This window comes from Peromyscus californicus, unplaced genomic scaffold (genome assembly GCF_007827085.1).
Source record: "Peromyscus californicus insignis strain IS unplaced genomic scaffold, ASM782708v3 Scaffold_8__1_contigs__length_139910024, whole genome shotgun sequence".
In the NCBI taxonomy this organism is placed as follows: domain Eukaryota; kingdom Metazoa; phylum Chordata; class Mammalia; order Rodentia; family Cricetidae; genus Peromyscus; species Peromyscus californicus.
Genome location: NW_026294606.1, coordinates 4,226,248 through 4,239,327, shown reverse-complemented (window position 1 = coordinate 4,239,327; position 13,080 = coordinate 4,226,248). Strand labels below are relative to the sequence as shown.

General features: G+C 46.2%; 2 protein-coding genes across 5 annotated transcripts in view; both read right to left on the bottom strand.

Annotated features, from left to right (window-relative positions):
- Isca1 (iron-sulfur cluster assembly 1) overlaps positions 1 to 11,472 on the bottom strand; it is a 53,552-nt gene extending 42,080 nt beyond the window's left edge. The window contains exons 1-2 of one of the 2 annotated variants that reach the window (XM_052728061.1): positions 9,527 to 11,472; positions 2,998 to 3,051 (exon numbers count right to left, since the gene is read on the bottom strand). In XM_052728061.1, the coding sequence (XP_052584021.1) occupies positions 2,998 to 3,051; positions 9,527 to 9,793 (321 nt within the window). In that variant the 5' untranslated portion in view covers positions 9,794 to 11,472. The remainder of the gene's footprint in view (positions 1 to 2,997; positions 3,052 to 9,526) is intronic. The other variant, XM_052728060.1, reaches the window with a different exon arrangement.
- A 112-nt stretch (positions 11,473 to 11,584) lies between these two features.
- Positions 11,585 to 13,080, bottom strand: part of Tut7 (terminal uridylyl transferase 7) — a 62,458-nt gene continuing 60,962 nt past the window's right edge. For all 3 annotated transcript variants that reach the window (XM_052728051.1, XM_052728053.1, XM_052728052.1), the window contains one exon: positions 11,585 to 12,574. In XM_052728051.1, the coding sequence (XP_052584011.1) occupies positions 12,507 to 12,574 (68 nt within the window). In that variant the 3' untranslated portion in view covers positions 11,585 to 12,506. The remainder of the gene's footprint in view (positions 12,575 to 13,080) is intronic.

Sequence of the window (13,080 nt, the reverse complement as noted above, 5' to 3'; positions counted from 1 at the left end):
GCTGGCCTCAAATTCACCATCCACCTGTTTCATCCTTCAAAGTGCTGGGGTCATGGTGTACATTACCACATCTGGCTTCTTTTACTTTTTAAACACAGGGTCTCAAAAATGGTATCAACTGCTCACACACACGATTGAGCCTGTATGATAATGAGTATTCAGAGACGGGTAATGCCTGGGGGGCGCTCACCAACCTAAGACAGAGCGCCTGTGTGGCCTGGGCAGGCATCTCCATGATGGGTAAGGTGACCTGCTGACATCAGAAGCTCATTTTTTAGTAAAAGGGGGGACCTGAAGGGTCCTGGCCTCTGTTTTGGGTAACTGTTGCCTTGCTTGCTGACCTTGACCTTGATATCCTCCCTATGCTAATTCCCTGCCGGGTTCCACCCCCCTGAACGCTTAAGGGAAGTTCCTTGTCTGTGTATCCTGCATAATGGGCGTTAACAGCTTAGATGCAAGATTGTAAAACATCGGTAGTGAACTTCTGCCCTCCGGGGTTCTCCCTTTGTGCTGTAAGCCTATATTTAAGACCTCAGTCCCTCCTTCAATAAACAGCATTTGACATTACATAAATAAATAAATAAATAAATAAGTAAGTAAGTAAGTAAGTAAGTAAATAAGTAAGTAAATAAATAAAATGGTATCAACGTGCTTTGCAGCCCCACCTTGCCCTGAATTCACTACCTGCCAGTTTCTACTGCTCAAAGGCTGGGGTAATGAGTTCATGCACCACCACATCTGGCTTTTTCTTTCCTCCTTTTATTTTTTCCGAGATAGGGTTTCTCTATGTAGCCCTGGCTGTCCTGAAACTTGAACTGTAGCCCAGGCTGGCCTAGAAATCACAGAGACTCACCTGCTTCTGCCTCCCCAGTGCTGGATTAGAGGTGTGCCACCTCTTTTCTTTTTAAAAGGCATTTGATGGTAGATTTTGTCTTTAAAACCCAGACTTCCTTAAAGAGGTTCTGCTCCACTTTGTTCTGTGAGATACTTTCTGGAGGCTTCCATGGTTAGTGAGCACTGAGATTCATCCTGTCACCTGGCAACCATCCTGCCTCTGGACAGGAGCCTCCTTTCTAAGGCAGTCCAGTAAAACATTTCCAACATACCAGGAAGCCAAAGACCACAGAAGTTAAAAATTTGTGTGTGGGGGTGCGAGTGGGGTATGGGGGAGGCAGGAGCTGATGCAGAGGCTGTGGAAGGTGCTGCTTACTGGTTTGCTTTGGTCCTCATGAATTTCTCAAACTACTTTCTTACAGTACCTAGGATGACCGGGCTGGGGACACAACCATCAAAAATAAGCTACCCTCACTCCCAGTCAATCACTAATTAAGAAAATGCCCTGCAGGCTTGCCTACAGCCTGATCGTATAGAGACATTTTCTCAATTGAGGCTCCCTCCTCTCAGATGACTCTAGCTCATGTCAAGTTGACATAAACCTAGCCAACACAGCACATCACTGGGGTTTTCTAACAATATCTACCGACTCTCAATCTTGGTGCCTGACTTTTCTTTTAAGTAAACAGTCAAGTACTACTACCCTAAGTCCTGTCCCACCAGAGCCCTCCAATTCTGTGAAACTCTGTAAGGCTGCTTGTTTCATGAGCTTGACTGCAAAGCTTAGAATGAGGGGCTTCATTATTCTGAATGGGAATACGCTGCCTGATGAACTTCTGGAGCGCAGGCTTTAGCTTCTACCTCTGTAATCAGGAAGTCCAGACACTAGGCAGTGGACATTAGAGTGCACAAAGACAGGGTGAGGGGTGCAGCTCTGCAGAAGAGGTTTGCCTAGTATGTCTGAAGTCCTACGCTCACTCCCAGAAACACAAAAAGCCAAAGCAAACAGAAACCCTCCTCAGTATCTGAAAATTCAGGTTTAAGCAGGCATGGTGGCTCACACCTGTGACCCCATCACTCAGGAGGAAGAGATGGGTGGATCTCCTATGAGTTCAAAGGTAGCCTAGTTCCCATACAATTCCAGTCCAGGAAGGTTTAGGTAATGGGAGTTTTGGGAAAGGGATTGTTAATGCTGTAAATTACACATTTTTACACCAATAAGAACAAATACCTTACAAACCTACAAGGCTAATTTCATGGAGTTTTTGGTCAATTTATGTGCTAGAAAGTCCAGAGTCAGAACACTGACACCTATCAACATGTAACAGCTTTTAGGATGGAGGTGCGAGAAGACCAGTCATGTAGTACAAGAGAATCCAGAAAACAATCTCAGAACCACTATGCACAGGCCACAGCATGAAGTGATTCACAAATCTAACTCAACTACCCTACATGCAGGGATAGATCCTCTGTGGGCATGGCTCAATTCACCTACAGCTGGTAAATGAAATCTGTGGCAGCCTTTCATACAAAGGATTAGTCGAACGAATCAAACCTGCTGGGTAGAATATGTGCAGTCATGAAAAGGAGCAGACCTTTAGAAAATAATCTGCAAGATCCTCAGGCTGAATTATTAGGGTAAAGAACGGAAGTGTAACCAAGCATGCACTGTATGCTGTCATCTACGGAAGAAGTGAGAGATGCACATAAGAACAAGTACCATGCAGGCCATTTCTGGTTGTTACAACTTAGGAAGAGAGAGGGTGCTATTGCCATGCAGCAGGCAGAGGCCAGAGGTCCTCCAGAACATCCTCGGCCACCCTAAGGCATACAGTGGAGGCAGGGGAGTGCCCAGATACAGTGAGCCCACAGACGAGCTCAGACTGCATCTGGCATAAGAGTGACAATATCTTGGTTGTCTAGGGTTTTGAGCAGTGAGTAGCTGCTTTCTATGGAAAAGCTCTCCCCGTGTGATTCAAGAATTTGGGTACAGCTCCCTCTACTTGCTTGGCATGAGTGAAGCCAGGAAGTTGAGTCCTAAGCAATGTAAAAACTAACAAAACCAAACACCTTAATTAATGAAAACATACTATTTGCAACAAAATGCCTTAGTAATGAGAACAGAACTTTAGCTCCGCCAACCCTTCCACAGGTGTTACTTACATGCTCTGGCTTGTCTTTAAGAAGCTGTTTTATCTTGTTCACAGCTGAGGGGGTCTGGAAAAAAAAGAAACAGTTACTAGACTCATCCTCTGAAGCCACAGAATGACCAGGCCTTCCACTACAGGAGCTTGTTGTAAGTGCATGCATGTGGTTCTTGCCAGAGGACCTGTGGATTTCATCCAGCAAAGGGAGCCACAGCGAAAGCACATTCATTCCTATCCTAACAGAAACCCACTTTTCCTGGGAAGACCATATTTTGTGCATCCACTGCATGCCTTGTAATAAGTACAGAGCCCGACAGAGATGCTCATGAATAGCCTATCAACGGAAAAGCCAACTTCTGGGTGTTTTCCCTGTTGGCTCAATCCCCTTCAGACCCATCTGAATGCATGGCTACAGAGTTGCTTCTGGGCACAGACATCTAGTGTGCATCAAAACCATACCTAGATATCTGGGTGAGCAGCCATGCTCCTCAGTGACAGGACTATGTATGTGGCTGTGTATCTAAGAATGCAGTGCAACCCAGCCTAGTGGTCTTCAGCAGGAGAAAACATCCTGATGTACATTGTTCTCAGATCAGTGTCACCAGTCCCACTCTCTTGTAAAGGGTGCTGGGAACCTAGTCTGATCTGCAACATTCTTGGACTACTTCCTGGGTATATCCCAAAGGTAGACACCCTAAGCAGTTTTTTCCTAACGCTTAAGCTTTCTACTCTGGGTAATAGAGATAATCCCTTCCCTAGAATTCTGATGAAGACTAAATACTGAAATGCAGCGAAGGCAGCCTAGAGAGGATGGCATTCTAAAGTCCAGGAGAGGATGGGGCATAGTGCAAATTGGCAGCTCCTGGAACAAAGGTGGGCAAAATCACGGTGAGGGAACGATGTTCTTCCTACTTTGTGACCATTAGCTATTCCAGCTGGCAGGGTCTATTATGATCAAGAGTAATGAGCATCAGGCTAGTGCTGAGGGGACAAATGATAGGCCTGGCCCTAGATCAGATCTGACTTAGAGGCTTGGACAGATGAAGTACAAATACAGGGTGGAACTAAATCAAGAGTCATAAAATCAACAAAGAAGAAAACGTGAAGTAAGAAGCTGTGCATTGAAGGCCTGGAAGGCAGCTCAGCTGGTAATGTGCTTGCTTCACAGTCATGAGGACCTGAGTTCGAGTTCAATCTCCATAAAACAAAACAAACAGTAAGCTGGCCAGATGGGGTAGGGGGTGGGGAGGGAGGGAGGGAGGGAGGCAGCCAGCTATGCCTACCTGGGGAGTTCCACGTCAGTGAGAGACTGCCTCAAAGAAAAAGAAAGGAGGAGAGCTCCTGAGGAATAAATAATCCTGGAGACATCCTCCAGCCTCCACACATACATGCACATACATGTATGTGTACCAGCACTCCCTTACATACTCACTCCACACACAAAAAGAAAGCAATGCGGTATGTTTAATACAAATGGACGATGTTTTGTCAATGTCAGTGTGGTCTGTCAAGTCCTGGACCTCAGTTACAGTGCAGACAGGCTGAAGTGGCACACAGGCACAACATGAAGGGTAGAAGAAAGGAACGCCAACCTCAAGGAGTTAACAGAAACATTCATTAGAACTAACAAGCCAGGCATGGAGGTACACACCTTTAATCCCAGCACTCAGGAGGCAGAGATAGGTAGATCCCTGAGTTCAAAGTCTCCTTGGTCTACAAAGCAAGTTCCAGGATAGCCAGGATTACACAGAGAAACCCCATCTCAAAAACAAACAAACAAATACCCAACCAACCCACCACCCAAAAACCTCAACAACATATCTAAGTGGTGGGGCTTGTTAGGAAGAATGATTTCAATGGGAGAGGGGGTGAAGGGGATGTGGGATGACAACGCCAAAGCCCAGTATACAGACAGGTGCCATGTCGACAAAGAAAGAAAACAACACACACTCCTAACTTGTGATGCTCAGGCAGACTGAGTTATAATAAGACTCTGAACTTTCCTCTGGCTATTTGGCAGCTTTTAATTATCATAAATCAAGCTAATTACAGGTGACTTTATTACATCTTGCCATTTTTTGTACTTCTCATAAAATAAGGCTACACCAATAAGACATTTAGAGATTAAAGTCAAATAAAAGCTACCAAAATAATCAAGAGCACAGGGCAACTAGAGAAATTGACAGGTGAGCTCATGCTTCTAAGACCTTGGGATCTGAGTATCTGAAATAAAGCTCATGAACTCCAACGGAGCAAGAGGAAGGAAAGACCTTGCCTTTGCTCCTGACTGTACACCTTACCTGTCAGGGTGCTTTTCTTAGGAAAAGCCACTGTGCACAAGGGACGCTGTGTCATCCTGAATACGAACCTTGGGTACTGCTATAAAGTGACATCAAATGTCAGAATATACCAATATTTGCTGTTTCAAATTTGAAGTGGTTGCTCTACAATATGGCTCCAGAAAAGAAATAATTTTTAAATGTGAACTTATTTGAGAAGGAATTAAAAAGACGTGCAGATTTTAAAGATTCTAACAGATTTTTAAATTATCTAAACTTAATTTCAGAAAGAAAACAATTTTAGTCAAAGTAAAAGGTTTATCAAGGATAAATAGAACATTTTTAAAAATGTGCTTATTATTACACTTCCAAGTGACTGCCCATAAGCACTTCCTTTCCAGTCTTCCAGTTGTACATTTTCATGGGCATATTTCCTATGAAAGTGCTGAGGAAATTCTTTGTCAACAGAACACAAGTTCTGAAAATAATCTTTCAAGAGAAACTGCAGAGGTGGTGCCGTAGCTTAGAGCACTCACTAGCTGTCTTTGCAGAGAAGCTGTCTTTGGTCCCAGCAACCACATGGTGGGGTACCACCATCTGTAACTTCACTTTCAGGGAACTCAATGCCCTCTTTTGACCCTAGGGACACCAATTACTCATGGTACATACACATACATGCAGGCAAAACACTTACAGACATAAAACAAAAAGCTTAGAAGAAAAGGCATAGTCTAGAAAAAGTATTTTTTGGAGCAAGACTCTGAAGGAGAGTCTGTGTTTCGAGTGCACAGGTCAAAGGTGAAGATGAAGCCCACTCACTGTACTGTGTGATGAGAGCACATGGGCTATTTTTAATTAACTGGGCCTGAGTTTTATCCCCATAAAGTTTTCTAAGTTACCTAATTTGGTTTTACAAATCAGTAGGTTTCCTTCTTTTCTCAAGTCTTAGAAAACATTTAAACAGTAGCTACCTATACTCCTGGCTACCGGGAAGCTGAGGCAGGAGGATAATGAATTTGAAGTCAGCCTGGTCTACACAGCTAGGTTTTTCTCAAAACAAGTTCAACACAGAAAGTAAAAGTATGCAGAACCATCCACACAGGCACTGGGCTGCTAATGTCCCATCTTGTATTCAGGGAAAGACACACAAGGAGAAAGTGACATTAAAGGACCTAGTGACATTAAAGGACCTGAATGTCTTCCAGCGTCTGTCGAAGGACAAAACAGATCTTAACTCTGCTATGCTCCTCCTTGGGGAGCTGTTACTAAGGAGCTTTCAACTAAGAGGGACTGACAGCTGTAACTGGCCAAGTGACTGCTCTGATTCTGCCTTGTTTGGAGACAGACACTCACTATGTATTCCAGACTGGTCTTAATACTTGACCCTCAGGCCTCTGAGGAGTGCAGTGAACTGCCATTGCTCAGCTGAAGGAACTATTGCTGGGCGTGGGGCTGCCCTTTCTAGTCTAGGTACAGCACTGTATTTGGTACTAGACAGAAGGTAAGTGACCCCCTTGACTCCATGTGCACACCCTGGCAATGACGAGAGTCTTCCTGAAGCTCCCTGCAAGTCTGGCAGCTCTCTACTGTGTCTGTACCCCTAGACCAACTCAACCTGAACCTCCCCAAGAAATTCACCAACAAGTAAGGACTCAGAGTTCATACTGAAATACTCTCAAATCTAACAATGCCTTTTAATCAGCTCCTGTGTAAACCCCAGGAACATGGTTGCTTAGAGGGAGAACACTTTGAAGATGTTTTTAAAGAATCATTAAAGGCTGGTGAGATGGTCCTCTGAGCTTGAGGACCAGTGTTTAATCCCTGGGATCCACATGATGGGAGGTGAAGAGTGACTCCTGTCAGCTGCCCTCTGACCACACAATCGCCAGCACATGTGCCCACATATATGCACACACATTACATAAATGTAAATTTAAAATATTCAAAACCACAAACCACAAATTGTTTCAAGACTGTTTTTGCTGTCAGAATGCTGGGAAATGCCCTCCAAGTGAATGCTTCAGATCTGCTTCAGAGGGCCTGGTGCTTGTCCAGTAGTATCTGGCCAGCCACTGGAGCCTAGGCTCATCCTGTTCCCATCCCAGCACTGGGATTACAAGCATGCACCCCCCCCCCCAACCAGCTGTTTTTATCTAGGAACTGGGGAGGAAACTCAGGCCCTCATGCTTCACAGCATGCTCTCTGCCAGCTGAGCCACCACCCCCAACCCTGATGTTTGTTATACATCATGCTTTTAGCTAAACTACCAATTCTGTGGTTTAGGAATAATTAAATATTTGCAAGGGCTACTAAATTAATGACGTAAGAGTTAACGACTGTAAAACTGAAAAAAAAAATTACACTTTGCAATGAGTACATAATACTTTGCCAACAGGCTCTCTCCCTTCTCACACCCTAAGCAGCTGCTCTACCACTGGACTAGAAATCTAGCGGCATGCTGTAGTTTTCCTGGTAACAGCTTCTGAACTGCATGCTGTTCCAAAGGTCTCTGGTCCTACTCCAGCAAAGTAACAGGTCCTTACATGTGTCCTTCAATCAGGAAGCAGAGGGAAGCTAAGTTCCCCCCACCCCCAGTTTTCTGTGTGCAGTGAACCAACTTTTCTGCACATATGGACACTGATACTGGCTGGGCCCCATCGTTTACTCACAAGTTGAGCTTTGTGCAGCATGAGCCTCTAGTCATAAATGAGAGCTGCACTAACTGTCTTGTACAATGATGGTGATAAAGCTGTCTGTCAACTAGGAGGTGTGTAAGTTTTACATTCTTCAGTCACACCTTAATCTGGTCCCTACAAATTCAATTTTATTTATTAACTCCTGGAAGTATGGGGTAGGAAGGAGCCCATTCTCCTTGGATGTTCTCTCCAAGTATCCAATGGTACCTGCACTAACAGGGTGAACTGGAGTCATTCCTGGTTTGTAGACTTTACCCATCTAACCCCTCACCCCACCCCTGTACTCACCATGACAGCCTATCAATTCTCTCCAGGACTAACATCAGCTAAAAGAAATAACTGGTGCTCACATTTTCATGCTGCACCTTTCTTTGCCACAGCTCACTTCTAGTAGACTCTAGGGCACTCTCCAGCTATTGCAACCTGTCAAATTCCCGCTGTCAGACTGAGGCAGCCGGGCAATATTTAATTCTTATCAGTTTACTTTTGTTTGCTAGTATCTCTCAAGCACTGAGCCTTTGATCATCTCACTGCTTTTGCATGTTACATGCTGGGGTTGAAAATGTTTACCAAACACCTGAAAAGCAAGCACAAACAGGCTGTAGTGCTGCTCTGTGTGCTATCCTCTCATGCTAGCTCCTAGGAAAATCACAGGGAAAGGAGATTCAAGGATGAGTTCAGATGACAGACTACAGGAACACGGAGGGTCTGTGAACTGAGATCTGCTGTGTGACAATTCATAACGAAGCGGAAGATCAGAAAACACGGACAGAGACGTTATTCCTTCTAAGAATAGCCTACGGAGGGTGGGACCCAGGAAACTCACTTATTTCTTGTCACAAAACATAGCAGGTCTTGATAATGTACGCTGAAAAGGTAGGAAAGGAGAAGAAAGGGGAACCTCGAAATTCCCATGTAACAGGTTATATACCAAATGGTGATTTGAAAACAAAAGGAGGGGGAGGGATAACAAACAGAGAAACCTGTCCTGTGCACGGATTGTTCTGCTCTAAGTTGAAACATAGCCGGAATTGTGCTTGCACAATTCTGGATTCCATGGTGTACCTGCAGAAATAAAAACAAGCTGGCTCTAGACAAAGCCAGAGTGCAGTATACCTGAGACTAACTGAAGGCCCAAACACCGACCTAGCCTGAAAAGATCACTCTACTTGCTCACGACTCCCTTCTGTTTTACTTCAACTAGTTATTTGGCAGCAGCCGCTCTTAGGACACCGGATGGAGCAGATTCCGCGGCGGCCTCACGCGGAATGGACCCTAGGCTTGCCTCCTGGGGTGACAGAGGTAACAGTGCTAGCCGCCTCCGGGATGGGTATGCTGACCCGCCGTCCTCCGCGGCGTCATCCCTGCGTGACCTTTCTCCCAGAACGCCGTGACCTCGGCGGCAAACCGCCGTCCCCTGTCCCGGGCCGCCGGGCGGCAGCGCCCACAGCCCGTCCGCTCCTCGGAGCTCCGCCCGCGCGGCCCGCCGGGAGCCCCACTCGGCGGGCCAGGCTGGCTCCCGCGGCGCCCCGGGCCGCCGCCACCTCCCGCGGACGCCGAGGTGACTCACCAGCGTCAGCGCCGCCCGCGTGGCCTGCAGCTTCCTCTTGCTCACGGCCCGCACTGTGGCGCGGACCAACGACGCCGACATGTCCACGTCGCGGCGCCCGCAGGCTCGGGCCGGAGCGTGATAGCTCAGCCTCTCTCCATGGACACGGCTGGCGCTTTGACGCCACAAGCTCCGGCGCAGGCGCCACAGGCCCCGCCTCCGCGCAGCCTGCCCCGCGCCGCCATTGGACAGCCGGGTGAGTGACGGGCTGGGCTGCATCGTCGTCATCGCTGACGAAGCGCGGGCGGTGACCTGTGACCTTGCGGGCTTCGCGGTCACTGTGCTACCGGAAGTGGAATGGCTCCCTCCGCACGGCGCCCCCTAACGGGACGCTCCGGAACTGAAGACAGTACGCCCGAGCTCCACTCCAGCCTGCAGCCGCTCGGACAGTAAAACAAGCGGATTAAGACACTCTGCGACAGGCTTCCCGTTCTCGTGTAGCATGAAAACTGAGCATGTGACCTACCAGCCACGCGACTGACGAGGACGAAAACAGTGTGTCCTGGGCGCTTTGTTGGAACCAGTTCCTGTAGGCGGTTTCCATTTGATTAGCAGCACGCACCGTAAACACGCCTCAGCTTCCTTTTGGGCTTGTGAGATGAGCTTTCATGATGCTGTAAAAACAGGAACTCCTTTATCTCGGGGCAGCAGCTGCCCTGGCGCTGGCATTGGGTGGGCGTGGAGAGTACTGAAGGAGTTCGCTGGCTCGAACCACCCCAGGGTTCCAGGAAGGCTGAGGGAGGGAAATGTTTGTAACTGCACTTCAGGATTCAGCCTTGGGTAACAAGTGCTTTCCCAGTGCGGTCTCACTGATCTGAGTAGAAGGGGCAGTTTCCTTTTAAAGGATGGAAACCAGACGGCCCACTCTAAGGGGGCTTTGCCAATAAGATGTTATACATGGCTGCTGCCTAGACGTGCCCAGGAGCAAAGAGCGGGTACACCATGTTTGGCCTGTATTTCTAATGTCTGTAACTGTGAACGACACTCACTCACTGATCTGTCTTGCAAGGGTTTTGTTCCACTTGGGAAGTCCCCCCGCCCCCACCTTTGAAGCAAAAGACAAAATAGACTGATTTTTTTTTACCGTGACACTTGCCAAAGCTGTCCAAAGTGAGCAAGACACTGCTAAAAAATGATGGAGTTTTCAGGACTCCTGCTGTAAAAACTGGATTCTCAGTCTCTGTTGTTTTAGAAAGAACACAGCAGCAGGCACTGAGATCACTTGTAAAGATAGCTTTGGAGGGGCTGGGGCTGTGGGGAGCTGGTGCTTAGAGCCCCATTCTCTCATCTTCTGGTAAACATGCTTCATTGATTGTCCCATGGTCTGTCTCACTGTAAGCCATCAAAACCCCAACCTGCTGGACAGAATTTAAGAATCAAAACAAAATGTAGGAAACCTTTGTAAGGATAGAAGAAAACATGGCAATTCTGTTTCCTAATTTTAGGGATAAGTTAAAACACACCCTAAAAAACCAAAACCAACAAAAAACCCAAGTAGAAAATAACTTCCAGGGATAAATGTTAGTCTGGCCACATATTTCTTTTCTGCTTTAAGGGCAGACAGACAACACAAGAGCTTTTCCAGGAAGGTGTGGCTGTTCAGGCCAGAGTGGCATGCTGCCAGTTCACAGCCAGAGACTAGGAACAACAGCTCAGCAGTCACGTAGCAGGCAGCTGGGTAGCACAACTTATGTGTTTGATGGTCACCGTTTTTATTTCCCATGATTTCCAAATTCTCACAGACTTCGTTTGGCATGACTCTTCTGTAGTTAGAATGTGAACAGAAGTGTGCATACAAGCACCTTCCAAGTCCTCCAGTTCTGGGGTGTCCTCAGCAAGCTCTCTCAGCCCCTTAGGCTCCTGCGCCTGCAGCTCAGACTCAGCACACAGCTACCAACAACCCAGTCCATGTCAAAGGGGCACCTCATAGGCATCACATGAAGGACATCTGTACTGTCCCAGATCCTTCATTGATTTTTCTAATGAGGCTTCTTTTATAAGAAAATAATGTAGATAAAATTACAGGTTGAAAGTTCGATTTTATTTTAAAATGATAAATAAACTGAGGCATAGTTCTGACTATGTACTATTTCAGAAAGGCTTGTGAAGTTAGAGAAACAGTTCAGAGAGGGCTCCAGTCAGACCCATAAGGATGCCAATCAAACTTGTGACTGGCAGAGACAGCAGCCTCTTTGATCTTCAGGTTTGTAAAAGTTCCCCACCCTAATTTCTGAGTATCATAAAAAGTAAAAAGCACTTTTATTGTCATTTTCCCCTTGAAAATTTCTTTTTTAAGACCAGCAAATGGGACTTACTTGTTTTCATGACTTCATTTTTATGAGCACAACAATTCTGTGTCAATTTACTTAGAGAAGGAAGCCCCAGAGATAAGTCAGTGGAACTGCAGTCCACTGAGGCCCACACTGATAGGTGCCTGCATTGTGTTATCACTTCTACAAGAACCATGAGTAATGCTGGTAGACCCTAACTACAGCAGGATAGTCCACACATATTTGATGTGCATCCACACCAGGATCCAGCAAGAGATAGAATCCCCTCTTGGAAATCAAAAGGGATGCCTAGAGAAGGGAGGGCTAATTCCTCCCGTGAACAGCACACTATTTTTAGTGTGCTTTGAAAGAATTAAAAACCATGACGCTGTAGTCATTGAATACTGGCCCACAGTTATATTTTTTTCTTTGAAGTTGGCTTAAATACATCATGGCTTTCTATTAAAATCTTCAAATCTCTGGGGATTGATGTTAAGACTGTATTAAAAGTTTCTTTTCCTCATTAACAATTTCATTAAAACTTTAAAAATTCCAACATCTCCCTCAACTGTTAAGCCTGATCTGTGTTCCTATGTCCTGTGAAGTGAACCTAATTTTCCAAGTGGACAGGGACGCTGCAGTGGCCATTTCCAGGGCTGCATTTCCTTCCCTCATGATTCTTGCTGGGTCCTCTTCACTGAGGCTTTCCCCTGAGTCATATATTTACTGGAAAGGCTACCTAGGAGGGAAAACAAAATCCAACATAAATGAAAGGAACCTTACTTGATCAAAGTCACACAATCTTATCAGTTACTCACAGAAGTGTGTTCCACTAGAAAGGGCACTTGTCCTGGGTCAAGTGGTTAAGCAAGCTAGACATAAACAAGTGCAGACAGGCATTAGACCGTGCTAGTCGCTGCTTCCTGGGTGCTGACAAGTCCCTGCAGTGAGGCTGTTTAATGCAGCTTCAGGCTGTGTTCCCAGGCTGGCGCTGAGGGTGGAGGAAACCAATGCTTTGAAAGTTCTTTACTTTAAAGATTAAAGGCACACGTCTTTAATCCCAGTACTTGAGAGGCAGAGCCAGGAGGATCTCTGTGAGTTCAAGGCCAGCCTGGTCTACAGAGTGAGATCCAGGACAGGCACCAAAACTACACAGAGAAACCCTGTCTCCAAAAAGAAAAACAAAAAGGAAGAAGAAAAGAGGAGGAAGCTCTTTACAAAGGCCATTCTTTTCGTTTGCAACCA